Source organism: Miniopterus natalensis, chromosome 6 (genome assembly GCF_054644295.1).
Source record: "Miniopterus natalensis isolate mMinNat1 chromosome 6, mMinNat1.hap1, whole genome shotgun sequence".
In the NCBI taxonomy this organism is placed as follows: Eukaryota; Metazoa; Chordata; class Mammalia; order Chiroptera; family Miniopteridae; genus Miniopterus; species Miniopterus natalensis.
Genome location: NC_142086.1, coordinates 57,035,832 through 57,056,496, shown reverse-complemented (window position 1 = coordinate 57,056,496; position 20,665 = coordinate 57,035,832). Strand labels below are relative to the sequence as shown.

The 20,665-nt window shown below is 41.5% G+C and overlaps 1 protein-coding gene across 1 annotated transcript in view; it reads right to left on the bottom strand.

Annotated features, from left to right (window-relative positions):
* Window positions 1-8,437: 8,437 nt before the first annotated feature.
* The window catches only part of MCCC1 (methylcrotonyl-CoA carboxylase subunit 1), a 53,178-nt gene continuing 40,950 nt past the window's right edge, over window positions 8,438-20,665 (bottom strand). The window contains exons 15-19 of the mRNA XM_016218070.2: window positions 16,501-16,550; window positions 12,695-12,832; window positions 11,400-11,507; window positions 9,558-9,629; window positions 8,438-8,815 (exon numbers count right to left, since the gene is read on the bottom strand). Coding sequence (XP_016073556.2) covers window positions 8,717-8,815; window positions 9,558-9,629; window positions 11,400-11,507; window positions 12,695-12,832; window positions 16,501-16,550 — 467 coding nt within the window. The 3' untranslated portion in view covers window positions 8,438-8,716. The remainder of the gene's footprint in view (window positions 8,816-9,557; window positions 9,630-11,399; window positions 11,508-12,694; window positions 12,833-16,500; window positions 16,551-20,665) is intronic.

Below are 20,665 nucleotides of genomic sequence, written 5' to 3'. Positions count from 1 at the left end.
CACCAGTCAAATCAATACTGTAAGTATTCTGATGTGAGTGACAAGTACATTTCTCTCTGTGAATCAAGAAATCATCAAGGTGTTGATGTATTTTTCTGTAGGTTCTGATAGTGTCTCTAAGAGATCAAAACACCTTTGTTTTAATAACAAAAGCAAACTGCTAGGCACGTGTTTATGTTACTTTATTTGAGGAAAGGAGAAATAAAGTTTCCTTATATGTGGATTCCACTGTTTTTAACTTTTTTATACATTCATTTAAGCAGTCAAAAATTTTTTTTGAAAGAATTATATTAGCAAAAAATAAAAGTGTGCAAAATATACAATAAATGAAACATCTAAAAAATCAAGAGTTGATGATGAGGAAACTGTCTTTAAGTTAACAAATTCATTTAGTTTTGCCTTGGCCGGTGTGGCTCAGTTGGTTGGGTGCCGTCCCAGGCACTGAGGGGTCAGCGGTTCCACTCCCAGTGGGGTCACATGCCCAGGTCGTGGGCTCAGTCCCATTAGGGGAGTGTGCAAGAGGCAGCTGATTGATGTTTCTCTCTCGCCCCCTCTACTCTCTCTCTAAAATCAATTTAAAAAACGTACTAAAAATGTCATACCATTTTTATTAGTGAAACACCTGCTTTGGTTAAGTCACATCTTTCCCCTTAATCTGTCTCCACAATTCTCCAGGGGAAGGGTGAAATTTTACTCTTCTGCTTAAAAGAACTAAACCATCATTGAATCCACCTACTATACATTTTTTCCAAATATCAGATATGTCCAAAATCCTTTCACAAATTATAAATCTCTGAGAGTTGGACTCACTGCCTGCTCCCCCTGTCCATCTACCACCCAATCCCACAATTTTCATCTGAGAGATTAACAAACTCCCTGTCATTGTTAAAACATGGTATTTCTATTAAGGTTTCAAGTGAATAATCTTATTCTAGAAAAAAAGCAATCAGAGGATCAGTTTGTCTGGAGAATATTTGTCGGGAGGAGTGCTCCACCCAAGAAAGACGGTGCCTGTGGTGTGAGTGACTCAGCACAGGGATCCCGGTGGCTGTCCCCTCAGCTCTCTCCCCAGAGCCACAAACCCCAGTCTCTCCTCACTCAACTCTAGTCTGCTCCACCCTCCCTCCACCAGAACTCAGGGTGAGTGGCTGTGAACGAGACTGTGCGTTGGCCTCTAAGAGAGCGCCCATGTCCCTAGCAGACTCCTGTCTCTCGCTGACGGACAGAATCCCCACTGATTTTCACAGCCAGATGTCATGCGGGCATCTCTTCCCAGCTCTGGTGCTCTGGGCTGGGGAGCCTGGTGTAGGGTTGAGTCCCCACACTGCTCAGAGGACCTTTGCAGCTGAGATATCCCTCCAAAATCTCAGCCGCCACCTGTGGAAGAGAGGCCAGCTCTTTTTGAGTCTCCGCCCCTTCCTACCAGTCTTGATGTGGCTTCTTCCGTGAATCCTTGCTTATAAGACTTGTCTTCAGCTAGTCCTCAGTCAGTATTCAGTTTGATTGCTCTTTCAGTTGTAATTCCAGTTTGGTCCTGAGAGGAGGTGAGCATAGCCTACTTTTTATATACGTATTTTAGATTTTGAACCATGGGAACATACTACCTATTCAAAAATCAAATTAGTAGTTCTTTGAGAAGAGGCTAACAATATTTACATGACCAAGGAACTAATAACTTATGGCTTATCTTGCATATAATAGACCTTCAATAGTTATTTGATGCCTGGCATTAATGTGAAATGACTCCAGGGTTAAGCAGTGTGATGGATCCAGCCTCTGAGAGCAGCAGGGAGGGTCGAGGGCCAGTGCCGCCCGCCCTGGATGAGGCCGCCTGCTTAGACTGGCACGTCCAAAGGGGAAGCTCCAAGTGAGGCCAGGTGGGCACGAGGGGAGCAAACGTAGGCGAAACGCCAGTCTGAATTACAATGAACATGAAGCCTACCTTTAGTAATGGAAGAAACCACCATGCTCTTATGATATATATAGGTGGTAATGATAAAGGAATAAAAATGATGGAGAGAAGCCCCAAGTTATCTTTTTGTTGTGTTTAGTGGCTTTTTTGGTGGAGGGGGGTGGATTTGGAATGATGATTATTTCTAATCTAATCAGATGGGTGGTAGGTATGAAGAATGACATTAGCCATTCTAGGAAGGAGGGAGGTACACCAGGGCTTGGGGGTCTAAGGTGAGGTGCTCATTGAACTGGCAACTCACTGTGGGAGAGGCAGCAAGGCATTCTGATTCCTGGGATCCCGCAGATGGGAGACAAGTGTCAGGGTGACGGGGTAATCGCTGGTGTCAGAGCTATGATCCACCACAGCCCAGGCCCCCCCCCCCCGCCAGAAGGAATGACGTCCCCAGGTTATTCACAGGGAGGGGGCAGATAGGCAAGACCGCTCTCCCCAGGTGTGACTTTGAGAGCAGTGGGAAGGGCCTCCTGGGATGCCCTGGCCTCAAACCCCAAGGCTGCAGCTCCCTGGGGTCCCCCTTGGGGAGCAGTGAGGCATCAGCAGGAAGAAACCAGTGACCTAGGGCTCCCCGCTCTGGGCATGGAGCAACGCTTTGGGGCAGGTCCATCTCCTCTCTCAACGCACAGATTAAATCACATTTTCCTCGTTCTGAGTGTCCTGAGGTTTGGTGTGAATACCTAGGAGCGCTTTTGAGACCCTCTGATGAAAGGTACGACAGAAGGGCAAAGTAATACTGTTAATGCTGTAAATATTTTAATGATAAGAGCAGAAGTGCCATGGGCAGGCAGAACACAGATGGGCATTTCAGCTTCTAATACTCCTAAAAGAATAATTTAAGGGTTAAGAATACTAAGAGTCCAAGAGTGAGATGAGAAGCCGATTGTGGAGGAAAAAAGATAGGGAGTCCCGCTAAGTAAGAGACCTCCCTACTCTGGGTCCAGGAGAAGCGGTGACACCCACCCGCCCACCCTGAGGCTGGAGCCAGACACCAAGGTCTCCCCTCCTATGCACGTGTGACGACTGATGGGGCAGATGGAGTCCAGGCCCAGCCTTCCTGCAAGAGGTGAGCCGGTGCTGGGGGTGCTGCTCTCCTGTTAGTACACAGGCTCTAGCACATGCCAGCCTGGAAGCACAATGTCCCAGAGGGAGGGGTGATGGAGGTTTCCCCTGACACCACCACCTAGGTGCCTGGGTGGCGCTGGAGCAGGCCAGAGCTGGGGGAGAGAGCAAAGATCAGGGACCGGGTGACACATGTCTGGACAGGGTTTCCTACCCCTGTGGGACCTGAGGATTTTGCTGGCAAGAGAAATCAGCTGGGCTAAATTTAGAGCAGTTTCATAATTGCTCTTGAGCAATAGCTGGAATTTTAGAAATTAATAATAACTACCAGTTGAATATAAATTATATTCCAGGCACAGTGCAAAGGGAACCTCTCCATTTTCTCATTTATTCCCCAAAACAACCCTATGAGGTAGTGCTGCTGGCCCATTTCACGTTTAAAGCTCAGCAAAGTTAAATGACTTGCCCACGACACTACCATAAGTAGCATAGCTAGGGTCTGAATGCAAACATTTTAAGTTCAAATGATTATCATGCTATGTGGCCTCCCCAATGATTAAAAAGCAACCATCAGGGCTCTTAAATTTTGTTGTTTTCTTGGTTATTATAGACCTGAACACATTGCACCCATAATGCTGTTGTCAAAGGTAAGGCAGCAAATTGCTTTCTTCCAACTACAGGACTCTGGTTTTGATCCCTGCCTACAAATGGGTCTTGTCAAAAGAAGAACTACTTTTAAGTCAAGAAGATGTGTACCGAGTCTGTCTTCCCTGCCAGACCCACCCAGCCCAGGCTTCCACATTTGGTGCCTCTTTTGGATTCACTGTATTCGGTCTCTAAATTTCCAATCTGTACTCCAAACTTTGGGCTAAAATAACTTTGAAAAACTTGTCTGAGGATCTCCGGGGCTTCCAGTTGCCTCCAGAACAAAATCCTTTCCCTGATGGGCAGCCGCTTCCCAGCCTCTCTCTGCCACACGCCCGTGGTCCAGCCCACGCTGGCTCTCTCTGTGTCTGGACACAGTGCACCTGAGTTATTAGCCCTTGCCAGCCCCTCTCCCTTTCTCCATCTGGCAAATGGCTATCCTGCAAAGCCCAGTTCCAATGTCACTGCTGCTCCATCAGCTTCCTGACCCAAGGTAGAGTGTCAGTCCACTCACCTGGTCCCTCATGGCGCCTAGTGCATAGGTATATTACTATCAACAAATTACACTACCTTTTTCTGTACAGCTGACCCTGTTTCCCGTTTCTTCCCACCGTTGTTTCCAGAGGCGTGGTATACAGCAATGCTCTGTCTCTAGAAGAAACAGATGGCGTCACAGACAAAGGAACTGCTTACACAGCACAAGGGGCGATGAGCTTAAAGAATTCAGCCGGGAGGAGGGTAGCTGGCCCAGCTGCCTTCAGATTCCTTCTATACACATATCACCTGTGATCAGCACAGTCACTTAACCCACTGGCGGATATGAAAGAGCGAGAAAGCAGCCCCAAATTTCTACCAGAGCACTTCTGCTTTTCCCTCTTGTAAATTAAGTTTTGTTTGGACAGGAGAAAGACTCTGTTGCTGAAAATATAGTTTAAAACACACTGGCTTGGATGGCCGAGTCCTTTATTACCTCTTGCCTAAACACCTGTAAGAAATTCTTCCTAACTAGCTTCCCAGCCTATATAGTCTTTTCTTCCTCCACCCAACTTGCATATTGCGTATTTGAATTATAAAAGCTTAAAGGGAACATACGTTAGTTATAAAACGTAACTGTATAAAAAATCTAACAAACCAACCATCCAGTCCTACAACTAAAACATTAAGGATAGCTTACATCTACCTGTATATACCTCATCTGTCTCGACCATGTGCCTAACACCTGGAGTTAATCACTGTCTTTAACTTTCACTTTTTTATCCTATAGTCATGTATCACTTAAAAACGGGGATACATTCTGAGAAATGTATCATTAGATGATTTTGTCATTTGGGTGAACAGCATAGAGAGCACTTACACTGACATGGATGGTACAGCCTGCTACACACCTGGGCTGTATGGTCTAGCCTGTTGCTCCTAGGCTGCAAACCTGCACAGCATGTTACTGTACAAAACAACAAGAGATTAAATCAAGCACAAGAGAAAATGATTCCAGCGAGAGACTCAGCGAACAAAAAGTTGTATGAGGCTGCTGCTGGTGGAACATGGCACAGTGTTTTACAGCAAACTTTCTATAAGTAGAAATAGTACACTATAAAATAACAATAAAAGTACAGCAAATACTTAAACCATTAATTATAAATGACAAGTCATTTATTAGTATTATCAAGTATTAGGGGATACACGTAATTGCATGTGCTATATGTTTACACAACTGGCAACCCAGGTGTTCACGCAGCATCATGAGAGCTGAGGAATAGGGATTCTCAGCTCCACCGTGATCTTATGGGACCACCACTGCGTCTGGTCTGTGGACTGAAATGTCGGTCTGCTGTGTGACTATATATGCACGTATATATGTACACATATGCACTTACATGTTTATATATGTATCATTATACACTATATGCTAGAATATATTTTTATTAATAGTTAACTTGGATAAATTTTACATAAAGTGTGGATAAGTGTAGAAAGCCTTACTGTGCTGAATACTTTTTTCACCCTTTCATTAGGAAAAAGAAACCTTTTGATATGATTTCTTCATTTTTGTTTACATCCTGTTTGTTGCTACTACTAATAGATATGCAGCCCTCTGCACTTTCACACATCCACTGATATTAAATATTAAATATTTGTTGAATGAGTGATTGCTGCATATCTAAGGCTGTATTATATGTTGTGGAGAATACAAAGAAATATAAAAGATGGTCTCTACTTCAAGATGCCTATGAGTTAATTGGGAAAATAAGACATAATTATGTGAAAATTTATGTGGAAAACATCAGGTTCAAAATTAATCTATCTCCTGGCTGCTACGGAAGCAATTCCATTGTCAAGAAAGTGATGAGAAAGGTCCCAAATACTAAAATTGGAAATGCTGAGTTCTCAGATAAATCTGATTACACAGCTTGGTTAGAATGTTCATTTTTCCAATAAGGCAACATGAAAGTCAATATCCTAAGATTGAGCGGGGGTGAAGACTGATGTCATTGGACTGGTGCAGAAAATAGATCTTTTAGGAGCTGGGGTACAGAGTTTTGTGAGCAGGTATGATCAGGTAGGTTTTATAAAGGAAGGAGAACCCAGGGGCACAATGGGGGAGGGGGTGAAAGTCAGAGACTATCAATGAAGGAGCAGGGACTCACTGTTGAATGAGCAAGGTGTGTTCTACATTTGGGAGCAGACCTGTTCAACTGGACTGGGAAGTGCTTGGGGGGGGGGGGAACGCTAAGAGAAAGGTGTGAAATTTAGGTTGGGGCCAGACTGAAATGCAGGTTTGGATTTTATCTTGCAGGTAGTGGTTACATTGAATTATTTCTTAGCAGGGAAGTTTACCTGGCTATTAGAGCCCCTTTAAGAAAGTCTGACATCATTTCACAAGGTTGAGCATTTGCATACCTGTGACCTAGCATCCCACTTTTATAAACGCACAAACGCACTCATGCACTAAGAATGTTCATCGCCACATTACCCACAGCAGCAAAGCACTGGAAACACCCCGAGTTGCTCGAAAGGGTAAGTAACTGCTACTACACACACTGGAATACTATGTAACAACAAAAAAACAGGTTAAGAGCGTTAACATAGGTGAATCCTGGAATCGCAACACTGAGTGAAATAGCATGTTCCAGGAGATACCTTTACAGTCTTCCAAAATCAGTAAAATCAACAATATAGTGTTGTATATGTAAGTGCCTTAAACTCTGACTTATTTATTCTACTTTTAAAAGAATATATAGTACCCTACATTCTTAAAAAATAGTCGTGTGCTGCATAATGATGTTTGGCCAAGGATGGATTACATCTATGACAGTGGTCCCATAAGATTATAACGGAGCTGAAATTTCCTATTGCCTAGTGGCATAGCCATCGTGGTGTCATAGGGCAAAGTTTAAAAATCAACAAGGCTCTGGTTGTGATGGCAAACAGCTAAGCTGGGTGTGGATGTGGATGCCATTGAGGAGCTTCTAGAGGTGGTTCCTGAGGAACTAGCTAATGAGGGATGCACAGCTGAAGAGGCAGAGAAAAAGAAACTGCAGAAGAAAAAAGAAGACCCAAACCCCAAGGAAATTCTGAGTGAAAGGTTTAGCAGGTTTTTAGCAGACTCCATCGAGCTCCTTAAAAGTTTGAAAACAAGGACCCCAACACTGAAAGGTTTTCATCAACAGGAATGTCCTTGGTGCATTATCTACTTACAAGCAAATCTGTCATGAAAAAAAGAAACAAGCTAAGCAAACCACCATGGTCATATTTCTGAAGATTGACCCTTCCTCAGAAGAGCCTCAGGCAGGTCCTTCAGAAGGGATTCCAGAAGAGGGCGCTGTTATCACAGGTGACAGGTCCCCAAATGTTTCTGCCCCAAAGACATTTCAGTGGAACAAGTTGTGGATGTGGAAGACACATCTTGATGGTCCTGACCCTGTGTAGGCCTAGGCTAAATATGTGTTTTTGTCTTAGTTTTTAACAAAAAATGTTTTAAAAAGTAAACAAATAGAAAAAAGCTTATAGACTAAGGATATAAAGAAACAATATTTTTGCACAGCTATATAATGTGCTTGTGTTTTAAACTAAGTGTTATTAAAAAAGCCAAAAAATTTTTTAAACATTGAAGTTTACAAAGTAAAAATGGTAGCGTAAGCTAAGGTTAATTTATTATTGAAGAAAAAATTTTAAATAAATTTAGTATATCCTAAGTGTGCAGTATTTGTGAAGTCTACAGTAGTATACAGTAGTGTCCTAGGCCTTCACAATCATTCACCGCTCACTCAGTGACACTGCCAGTCCTGCAAGCTCCATCCATGGTAAGTGCCCTATACAAGTATATATTTTTAACATCTTTTATAGCATATTTTTACTGTACATTTTCTACGTTTAGATATGGTTAGGTACACAAGTATTTACGACTGTGTTACAACTGCCTACAGTATTTAGTACAGCATCTGTCATTAAGTGGTGCAAGACTGTATATACATTTGCACAACCTTAGAAAATGCAATAAAGGTAGAAGCAGTCTAGACAGAAATGTTCCAATCACAAAGACAAGAGATAACATGCCTATAAACTCCCTAATAAGTTGGTGAAAATAAAACCTTGGTGAGTTTAGCTCTATGTCGTTTGTCTCTGAAATATGTTACTGTCATTTTTATCATGATTGTAACTGGGAAATAATTCAGTTAAATGACCTTTTCTACTCATTCCCTTCTGATAATGTTGCTGCCCAACTTCCCAAAAGATACCACATTGTATAAAATTTGAGGCAGAAACAAGCCATATTAGCTTCCAATAAAAAAGTATAATTCAATTTTATTAGTATGAAATATTTCAAGATCATTTATTATTTGTGATCCAAGTGTATGATTCTCAAATATGAAAGGGCTTTGACACAATCATAAAATCATTTAGGAAAACTGCTGTTTATCAGACCCCAAGAGAAGCAGGAAGGCACTTGCTCTTTTGGGTGTAGAGATACTGTACTTAGGATACTGCTTCACTGGCCATTTCTTTGATGGGAGTGTATCCTGCTTCCTTTCCGTCAGATTCCTCTTACTCAAACTCGACTAAAGGAGCGTGTCTCTTGGCCTGAGAGCCTTCTTTGTAGAACACCTTCTTGATGGTGCCGTCCTTTGGAGCCTTTATGGTGTGCTGCAGAAACACAAGACATGACAAGCAATGGTGATGACACTAGGGGATCACTCACACACCCAAGTCAGACTCAAAGTGAAAAATGAAGCCAATTGTTTCGTTGTCTATCAGTGTTTCCCAACCTTTTTCATATCTCAGTTCACAGAGAAAATAACATTTTCAAGGAGCGCTTGGGGGCTGACACACCTATAACCCACTCAAGGTCACTAACTGGGATGCTCCCAAGCTTCACAGTATAATCTCACCTGGGAAGCTTTTAAAAACAACTGATCTTCAGGCCCCTCTATGGGAGATCCCAGGTCAACTGGTGTGGGCAAGTAGTTTTTAAAAGCTCCCAGGTGACTACAATATGCGGCCAAGCCTGAGAACTACTGGCCTACAATTTCCAACCAGTTTAAAACCTAAATAGCTAATTTAATTCGACTGAGGTTTTCACTTTGATACTGATAGTTGGCACCCTAGGTCTGGCCCTGGAAAATACCCACAGCGAATATTCAGTTGGGTTACTGCCTGAATCTAAGCTACTGATAATTTCATTAATTTCAGAATCAAATGACAAATGCGATTTCACAAAATTAAAATGAGAAGAATGTTTTGGGGTTTTTTTCCTGCAGTTAATGCTTCATCAATCCATGGCTCTGAATATTTAAAATGGTATTAACTCACTAAATAAGGGAAAAGAACCATTAGGTCTGCTACTGCCCAAAGTTTACTTGGCAACTGAACTCATGACTGCACTTACCTCCATCTTCATGGCGATCATGACCATGAGGGAATCTCCAGCTTTAACTTTGTCTCCAGCTTTTACAAACACCTAGAGGTTCAGAGTGGCAGGTTAATACTTGGAAACACAGAGGTCCCTCGTGGTCCAAGCTGATACATAAATGAACACAGCAGAAGCATGAGTCTGTGGCTGTCTTGTCTGCCAAGACAAAGGTACAATAGGAGACCTACAGGTCAGCCTGGCATTGCTGGCACTGCTGTCAGCGGCAGGCACTACTTAGTTCCCCGTCCCCAGCCCCCAAGGCATCTAGTCTTTCTTGAATCAGATTAGTACATCTTATATATCTTGAGACCCCTTTGTTTTTTCATGAATGTGTAGACAAAACATACCACCAACAGGGGAGGACTACTGTACTTGAAGGTCTTCACCGCAGTCAGAGCAGAGGGCCCTGCCTAACTTTCTTTAGTTCTTAGGATGTCTAGGAGTGTTTCAAGTCCTCACGGCCCGGTGCAGTACTTGCACCAACAATCTTCATGTGAAAGAATCATACTGACTGGCAACCCCAGAAAAATATCTTGATTTTCCTTTTTATGTGTCTAAATGAACTCATATATCCCATACAGTCTCCTGGGTTTTTTGTCAACATGGTAACAAAGGAGTGTTTGGAAATGCCACACAGTAGAGTTAGGCTCCAAAGTCAACGCGTAGAACAAAACTCGTGAAAAATGAGAAGCAGCCTTGAAAGACCCCGAAGTCACTCAATACTGGGTGAGGCTTTAGTGTCCGACGAAATCAATGGTCTGGGTTTAGGGGCCAGTGACGGGGAAAACAGGCACCTTTAAACGTAAGGCCCTGCTGTGCACCCAATGCAGCAACGCCCACGCCATGGGAGGCCTGTGGGGACAAGGGCGAAGGAGTGAAAGGCGGATCGAAGCCTCCACTCCCGCTGCCTCTGAGGCAAACGGTCTGGGGGGACGGCTGGGGAAATCACTCGAACTACTTAAATCGTTTTCCTTCTTCTTTTTTGGAAGGTACCAAGAATATACAGTTGAATTTTTAAGACTTAAGTACACTTGGGGGATTCTACTATATTCAAGTATATGAAAGGACACGACTGATCTATTCCCACTCGAGGGGTTATCAGCATGGACCTCAACTCTGACTACACACTGCCCTGGACACCGAACTGCGCTGTGCTTCACCAACACTGGCCTTACAATTTCAACACTGACGCAAGTCTGTCCATTAGGGAAAATGTCATTATTTCATGATAAATTGTTTGCTGTTAAATCTAACAGTAAAAAACAGCCGTTTTGCCCTGGCAGATGAGGCTCAGTTGGTTGAGCGTTGAGGTTGCCAGTTTGATTCCGGTCAAGGCACATGCCCAGGTTTTGGGCTTGATCCTCAGTAGGGGGTGTGTAGGAGGCAGCCGATCAATGACTCTCTCTCATCATTGATGTTTCTATCTCTCTCCCTCTCCTTTCCTCTCCCTCTAAAATCAGTAAAAACATATTTTTAAAAAACAGCCCTTTTGAATAATGCTTGGTGAATACTCCATTTTAATCATAACAAGACAAGTTAAATTATTTGTACTCTTATGGAAATTCCCATTTTCAAAATTTGTAACAGTGTTTATAATAAATTAACCATAAAAATACCCATAAATTAGGTAAATGGGTATTTTCACTGAAGACTATAATATAGAACTTGAATCTATCATAGAGTCTCTTGATTTCTTGAAATGAATGCTTTCCAATGAGTAAGATTTAGAGAGGAGAAAAGAAATCTATATGGCAAAATTCAACAAAGACATTCATTCTGCCTTACTGGACATTACTCTACATACATTCACAAGATTACCTTCTCGATGGTTCCAGCCATGGGGGCTATGGTACTTCCCTGAGTTCCTTCTGAGCTCTCTGAAGACAAGTATTTGGGGACTGGAATGCCCAACCGAATAGTTCCTTCCTATAATTAGGGATCAAGCCAGAAATGAAATCAAGGTTTTATTGCTGTAATTTTACTGATGCACCTGATGTAACGATGGCTGTCAAGCTATCTGTTCAATGTTAGTCATGTTTAGGACCAGGGTTCTAATCCAGCTCTGTGACCGTGAGCACATTACTGCACCTCTCTCAGTTCTGGTTTCCCATTGCACAGGAGCAATGCTGCACGGGCCTCAGAGGGGGTGCGAGGAATCAATACAGGTAACTGTCGGCCACTGTCTGGAAGCCATTGTTAGCAGCAGCCCCACTATCAGGTGCTTAGTCTGAGCCAGGAACTATTCTTAACAAATACATATATATATATTCGTCTCAATAAGCTTGTGAGGCAGGTGTTGTTATTATTCCTGTTTACAGACGGGGCAGCTGAAGCCCAAGGCCACGCAGCTGCTCAGTGGGAAAGCCAGAGCCTGAGTCGAAGCAGCTTCATGGTTTAGAACTTACGCTCCTCACCACTCACCACGCCGCCTCTTCCGTCGCATGGTCACAGCAGGGACTAGGGGAAGGAAGGCCTGGCAAGGTGAGCCATCCCTGACTCAATACGCTCTGCCTGAGTGCTAGAGGCATCTCATCACTACGCACCGTGATCTGTACGGTGGTTCCTGAATGTGAGAAGGCCCCGAAGGGGCCACAGGGCCTTTGACAAGCCGTTCTTTCTTCTGTCCATGCAGAACACTAAGGTCTCGTAATAAACTCCTAGCCAAATCCATGCGACCTGCCTCTGCCATCTGCCAAGAGAACTCCACGCACCCACCCCCTTCCTGCTGCGCGCCTTGCCCACGGGGAACGGCTGGGACACCTCCTCCCAAACCCCAGATGCCAAGTGCCAGGGGCATGGTGGCTGGGGAAAGTGTTAAGGCATCAGCTCCCTGAGAGGACAGGCGCACTGAGCAGGGAGACAGTGTGACAAGAAGGGTGTAAGGACATTTTAGAATTAAAGGAAGAAAACAGATATGTGTCTATCAATGAGAGCCTTGTGAACAAGAGAACAAGAGGAGGCAGGGACATGGCAAAGAAACCGAGTGGAGAGGGAGACACAGAGAAAAGGTGACAGCAGCAATTGAAGGAAGGGGATCTTTCTAGTCCCTTTGCCTCTGGTCAAGCGATTTTCTCCCAAACACCAACAGTGTTATTACAAAGAAGAGACCTTACCACAGAAAACAGGTAAATTGTGTTTTCCAGGATAATTAGCTTAGTTTTACTAGAAACTCCATTAATAGAACATTTCAGGTAAGTGCTGTCTCCCTCACTGTGAAGGTCACCAAGGACTTGGAAAGTTTTATCTCCAATCTGAAAAAAAGGAAAAACAGAAAGACAGTTAATATAAATGAACAACCCCACATAATTAATAAAATAAGAATTAACTCCTTATTTTTAATAGTTTCAAAGGTAATAGGTAAAATGGTTTTTTAACGAGTTATGTGGAAACTTTCCCCCTAAGATTCATTAACAAAATACTCTAGATAGAAACACAATTATATAACATATTCATAGCGCTCATAATGCTACAGATAAACATTCACATAACAATAGTAATAAATGCAAAATAGAAATACAAATAAAATTAAGCAAACTTATTAAAATTTGGTTGAGTGTATATATTACATGCTTGTATTCATTTCTGAGTACCCAAAGTCAGGTTTAGTTTTACTGTGCCAAAGTCAGGAATGAAAAAAGCCAGAACCACATGATTAGATGGTATTTCTTTTATCTCACCAGCATGTAGATCCAATTTATGGGTTTCAGTTATGATTTAAGGAGATAAATTAGCTGGATATTGACCATAATTTTCTCACTCTAAGAGAGAGTGCCAAAGAACAGATTTCACAAGTAACCTTTCAAGGCAGCTGGCAAAAGGACATGAAACCTTTCTGTTTTAAATAATGTTTTCTCACATATATACTCAAACAAAATTTCCCTTACATACAAAAAATCCATTTAAATCTCCCCTTTCTTTTTCATCTCAATTCCCATGATGTTAGTGTCAAAATCCTGCGGTTATTCTTTTCAACCATATTATGTAGGCTGAGGTGAAACAGGTCATATTGCAGTATTTATACATTGCTTTCATCTATCCTAAATTAAATGTGACATTTTACTCTGCTTTGTAACCTACTCAAATGGCCATTTGAAACTCTGTAGCATTCTCAGGGCATAAAGGTAAGATTGGGAACAGTTTTGTTTAAAGTTTTACAATAGCACCTTCTAAATTCGTGAACATAGTTCCATGAGCAGGTCAGAACAATCTGCCAATTTACCATTTGTCAAGGGACAAAAAGGGGTCCCAAAACCAATAGGATATAAAATTTATTATATAACATTTAAAATACTTATAAAGTTCTCAATTTTGGTATATTGAACAGCACAAAGGCTCCCCAGATAGCTTTACGAGACTGAAGTTATTTTTAAAAGGGAATGAAGAGTCATAGGGCTGTAAAGTACAGCACAGGGAGTAGAGTCAATAATACTGTGTTAACTATGTGGGTGTCAGATGGTACCAGACTTATGGGGGTGATCACTTTGTAAGTTATATAAAGGTCTAATCACTACGTTGTGCACCTAAAACTCATAAAATACTGTATGTCAACTGTATTTGACAAATTAAAAGAAAGGAAAAAACAAAACAACTCCCCCCCAGAGGTACCAATTTGAATTACAGCTCTCGTACCTTAGAGGAGGTAAACTTCCCATAATTTTTCTGACTCTCAGAGAAGGAGAAGCACTGTGTCTTGGGATGTGGGGCAACCTAAAGCTCATCACCAACGAGTCTGTTCTGCAGGATTTGAAATCTCTTAGCTCTTGATTTACTCTACTCTCTGAATCTGCACCTTTCTACAGGAATCTGGTTGAGTTCTCACATTGTTTTCTGGGGGGGGGGAGGGTAATCCTCACCCGAGGATATTTTTTCCATTGTTGTTTCAGAAAGAGTGGAAGGGGGGGGAGAGAGAGAGAAACATGGATATGAGAGAGACACATCGACTGGTTGCCTCCCGCACACGCCCCGACTGGATGAAGCCTGCAACCCAGGCACATCTGATTCCATGGCTGGAATCGAACCTGGGTCCCTTCAATCCATAGGCTGACACTCTAACCACTGAGCCAAACCCGCCAGGGATCTCACATTGCTTTTTAACCCTTTCAGCATTTCATTTTGCCAGTGTAATGGACTTCTTTTAATTGAGGGTTAGCATAAAAATTTTGACTAAAGATTCTCAAAGTATGACCTGTGGATCACTTGGGGTTCTTTCAGGGAGTCCATAAAATCTAACTATTTCATAATAATACTAATGTAATTTGCCCTTTTTAAGCCACATTCTTTCACAAGTATACAGTGGAATGTTCAGAGATGCAGGACATGCGATAATGTTATCACTCTGCAGCAATGGAATGTGTGCTTGTGTAATCTTAGGTTTTAGACTTGTCTCAATTTATCCTACAACTCAACAACAACAAAACCAGTCTGCTTTTTAAAAAATGGGCAAAGGATTTGACACACATTGCTGAAAAGATATATAAATGGCCAGTTAGCACATGAAAAGATGCTCATCAGAAAAATGCAAATCAAAACCACAATGAAATACTACTTTACACCCATTAGGATGGATTTTATAAAAAAGAAGACAAAAACCAAAATACACGTTGGCAAGAATGTGGAAAAACTGGAACCCTTGTGCACTGCTCTTGGGAATGTTAAATCGTGCAGCCACTATGGAAAACAGTATGGTAGTTCCTCAAAAAATTAAAAACAAAACTACTATATTTATGATCCAGAAATTCTACTTCTGGGTATATGCCTGAGAGAACTGAAAACAGGGTCTCGAAGAGATATTTCTACACCTATGTTCATAGTACCATTATTCACAAAAGCCAAAAAGGTGGAAGCAACCCAAGTGTCCATCAATAGATTAATGGATAAACAAAGTGGTATACACATTCAATAAACTATTAGTAGGCCTTAAAAGGGAAGGAAATTTGGACACATGATAGAACATGGAAGAACTTTAAAGACATTATGTTACGTGAAATAAGCCAGTCACAAAAGGACAAATGCTGAATGATTTTACCTAGCAATCAATTCATAGAGACACAAAGCTGGCAGTGGCTGGGGGAAAAGGAGCAGTGTGGTGCTACTGTTTAATGGACACAGTGTTTCAGTTTTGCAAGAGGAAAGTTCTATGGACTAATGTGGTGATGGTTGCATAACAATGTGAATGTAATGCCACTGAATTGGACACTTAAAAATGGTTAAAATGGTAAATTTTGTTACTTATATTTAAAAATATACATTAAAATAAAAAATATTCTCAGTTTAATTTTCTGTAGAGTAAAATTTAATAGATGTAACTAATTCAAACAAAGCTCTTTAGGGAGTCTCTGTGATTTTTAAGAAAGTATAGGGCCCAGCCGGGAGTGGCTCAGCGGCTGAGTTCGACCTAGGATCCAGGCGATCGGGGTTTGATTCCCGGTCAGGGCACATGCCCGGGTTGCGGGCTCGATCCCCAGTCGGGGGCGTGCAAGAGGCAACCGATCAATGACTCATCATTGATGTTTCTCTCTCTCTCTCCCCCTCTCCTTTCCTCTCTCTGAAATCAATAAAGATATATATAAAAAAAAAAAAAGAAAGAAAGTATAGGGGTCCTGAGACCAAAAAGTTTGAGAATTGCTGCTTTAGATACAAATACATCCACACACTTCAGGGGCTTGGTAGATGTCTGATTCAAAGATATTTTTTTTTTGGTGCCAAGTTTTGAATCACAGCCAAACTGAGTAAACTATCAGAAAATGTATAGGGGGTAATTTCCTCAAATTGGTCTGAAATGAAAGCACATGACATTCTCCTAACTATAGATGTAATAGTCAGTAGCTTAAGAGAAACTGGAGAGTGTAAAAAGACCATTCTCAGCATGAGAGAGATCAGATTTAGCTGTGAACTGTAGAACAAAACCAGTAAGGCTTACCTGCATGCTATATGACCCATCATGGTTATATGTTACAGCTATGGCTATATCTTCCAGGGAAAAAAATAAAACAAAATTAGAAGACCTTCATTTATTCAGTAACTGAGATTCCAAAAATCCAACTTTCAATATAAAGATAACTAGCTGTTAGTGGTATTAACATCTGTTAACTCCCTGGCAATAAAGATTTAAAAACAAACAAACAAACACCAAAACACTTACCAGGCAGGTTTCAATAGAGGTGAATTTCAAACTTTTCTTGTTTAGAAATGGAGTTTAGCTTTTTAAGGTTGTAGGCTATTTTAGATATGTTTCCCTCTACAAGAAAGGCTGCAGTGTTATAGCAAAAAATGCAATTAGATGGGACAAAGTTCTGGTTTAAGACCCAAATCTGCCATCTGTGTGGCGTGATCACCTCTGATTTGACTAAGTCATTTAAAATCTCTGAGTCTTGATTCTCTGATCCATTCAACCCATTAAATAGACGAGATGTAACAATGATTACATCAATGTGAAAGTACTTTATAAACTGTAACGGGCTATACAAATGTAATAAACAATGTACTCATATTATTATGTGACTAAAGAATTGGTTAAAGACTATCCTGGGAGATGGAAATCAAAACTTCTGTGGGGTAGAGAATGCAGACCAAAGTCATTTCATCAAGTCCTGATACTTCAGCCATGATTTTGATGCCGCCAGTTCAAATCTGTTTCCAGCTCCAAACTTCCTTCCCCAAAACTCTAAGTCATGACAGCTAAATGTTCCATCCCTACTCTAAAATGGACACAGTGGGTCCAACAAATCTTCTCCCACCTCCACCTGCTTTCCCTGCTGACCTGTGAGCTCCACAACTAGCAATGTTATTCCCCTTGCCATCCAGGTTTAAAACCTGTCGTTCTTGCCTCTCCTTCTCCTTTGCTTTCTGCCTCCAACAGTCACCAAAAAGCCACCAAATTCTTCCCTTTGAACGCCCGTCCTACCCATTTCTTCCACGCCGCCCTGCTGCAGACAGTGGGCCTCAGGCCTGGCTGACCTGAGGGGTGCTCCTAGGACTTCCTGCTCCAGTCTCGACCCTTCCAGCTGATGCTTCCTAGCGTGTCCCGACCACATTCAACATACTTGGCTTTGTACCGAGAGCACAAAGCTCTCAGTCTTCTTTCCCACCGTTCTTCTACTCAGCCCTATGTCCAACCCGGCGGGAGAATGGACCGATTCCTATTCTCTACGAGTCTCCATCTTTCCCATGACCAGGCCCCTCCGCCCGAGCCCCCGCCCTCCTTCACATCCTGCTCACTTGGGAAGAGCCTGTCTAGGTGAGTGAATCCCCTCTCCGCTGTACATTTAGACTTCTGCATATAAATGCCATTATGATTCTCCCCTCATCCCGGGTTATGATAAAGTGATAGTTCTCTGCATCATTTGTTTTAAAAATTGCAAAAATAAAAAGTCCTCCCAGTTGCCCAGATGTAAGTCCTATTAAACACTTGAATGTGTGAATCCTTTTGGACCTTTCAAAATGCACATTCAAGTTTGTATTTTTCTTTTATAAAAATAGGACATTGTTATACATATTGTTCTGCAACCAACTTTATTTTAGTTAACATGTGACATACATATCTCCTTTGTTCTTTCCATAGTAGCAAGGCAATAGTTTGATGATGATGATGATGAGAGTTAATGTTTATCGACTGCCTGTGAAATGCCATACAATGAGCTAAGTGCTTTACATGTGTTGTTTCATTTAATATCTACAACAACACAAGGAAGTAATTCCCACTATCATGCCCATATACGGCTGAGGATACTTTCTGCTTACAGAGTATGTGACTTGCCCAAGGGTCACAGACAGCAAGAGCCAGAATTCAAACCCATACTGACTAACTCCAGGGCCTACATTATCAGCCGACACCACCCATCTTCCCAACACTCACACACTTCTCTGCCAGGTGGTAAATTCCTTAAGAGAAAAATACAGGGATAAAGGCACCTTTTTTTCTCTTCTTTACATTATTCAGAATATCTGCTTCTTCAAAAATTTTGTACTGAATGTATGAATGAATGAAACTTCTCCACCCTGTATCTTGTCAACATCTTTAACCCCTTTTAAGAGAAAATGCATCCAATTACCCCAGATGAGTTTTCTTTCAATTTATAAAACATAAAAAAGTATTTAAATGACATGAATGCCATTAGAATCATAGTAAAGTCACAGCCAGAAAAAGTCTAAATTCTTGTATATTTTACAGGGTAACTCATCTTGTTTCTCCCTCTCCTAGATATCTCTTGATATCCCAAAAGAGAATCTTAAATATCCTCTTATATATTTAATAGGTATGAAAGTTTAGCATGAAGCAGTGTTAGGTAAGCACATGTACTCTAAAGTGTGGGTTCAAATTCTGGCTCTACCAATTACTTTTGGTGTGCTTGTAAGAAAATTATCCTTCTCTCTAAGTCTTTTATAAAAACTTTATAAAGTTGACACTAGTAATAACACCAATTTCACTGGCCTGTTTTGAAAATGCAAAAGAAATAATTCATGAAAAGCACTTAACACAATATCTGACATATATCAAAAAATAAATCTTAGCTATTATTGTTATTATTATTGAGGGCAGGGAGGGGATCAGTGAAACATGGCCACTAGTAACAAAGTGAGAATATCTTCCGAGCCCCGATTATATACAATACTTGGTCATTCTCGCTGAGATTGTTAAGAGTTGGTTCTACTTTAGATTCGTCAATGCTTCTGGGCTCTTAGACCTCTTGTTTGGTGCGCCCTCATTTAACCATAGTCATTGCTGATTAGCATAACATTTCTGAAAGTGGTTACATTCAGACCTGGATCATTGGTGAAAAACACTGCCAAAAGGAAGTAGTGAACAGCAATCACGCTGGCTTTTCAATTATATATTTAGCTAGTTAGTTAAAAAAATTCTAAGAAATGCAATATAATTCAAAACATTGCTCAGTGCCTTTGTGAAGATCCATGCCAAGTAACACAGTGGCTTATCTGAATTATAATCACACAGGCTATTTTTCCGTTTAATTTAGGCTGAAGAGGCCACTAAAATTGTATTGCTGCTGATATTTGTACTCAGCATATTCAGTCTAGAGCAAGGCACTTCCATATTTTGGATGAAAATCTTGTCCTGTTTTTTGGGATGGAATGAATAAATACACCAGCATAAAATGGATAGCTTACCCATTTGCAGAATGCCACTCTACAGGGGATGTCTGCAAACTTTCTTACCAAGTACTCTCGGTACACTTAAGGTAATGACCAGATATCTAGGCTCAGGATGAAAAGATATCTAAAGAGCTGTAACCCAGTCAGCTTGTGTTAACAAAGACTGTTAAGAAGTGAGTGGATGTCTACATAGAATCTAGGTAAAGAGGAGGGTGCTGTGATGAGCTGGCAGGAAGATTCTGTTCTATCTCATAGGTGTGTTTTATGGAGCTGTCACAGTTCAAGGATAACTCACCGTCAAGGCTACCCAGCCCTCCCAGCTCTGACTCTGCACCCCTCTGGCTTCCCACGCAATCTGTACTGCAGCCCCCAGCTACCACATGATTCTGGTTCCTCTGGTGCACTGTTCCAGCCAAAATTTTATAAACTCCTCTGGCTTAGGTGTCAGCCTCTCCTAAGCTCAGTTACAATAAATCAGCCCTGAGCCTACTCAAATTAGTTTGCAATAAAAAATCAATTTGCCACTGAAAGAGTGGTGGAAATAGCATAGGAATCAGAGTCAGAAAGATTAGGTGTCAATTATGGCTCTGCCATTTACTAGTATTGAGTAAGTTATTGCACCTTCAGTGCCTCTGTTTCATCAGCTGTATGTGGCTATAATGGTGACTCCCCCTTATTTAAGTTGTAAAGGTAAAAATTTACATGTGATAAGGCACTTAATAAATTACAGCTCTCCAATAAGCCACTTCCACCTGAAACACTGCCTGAACAGTGGGTACACTTCCCTCCCTGGGGTGGTTTCGGATACTGTTTTTCTTATTTAAAAATAATACATTCTCAGGAGGAGAGGGGAGGGTAAAAAAAATAAAAGTAATACATTCTCAAAAATTACAAAGCCGCACAGGAGAAAAGATCACCTCAAATCCCACCACCCAGTGGTAACCTCACTAAAATCCTGGCAAATTTCATTTCAG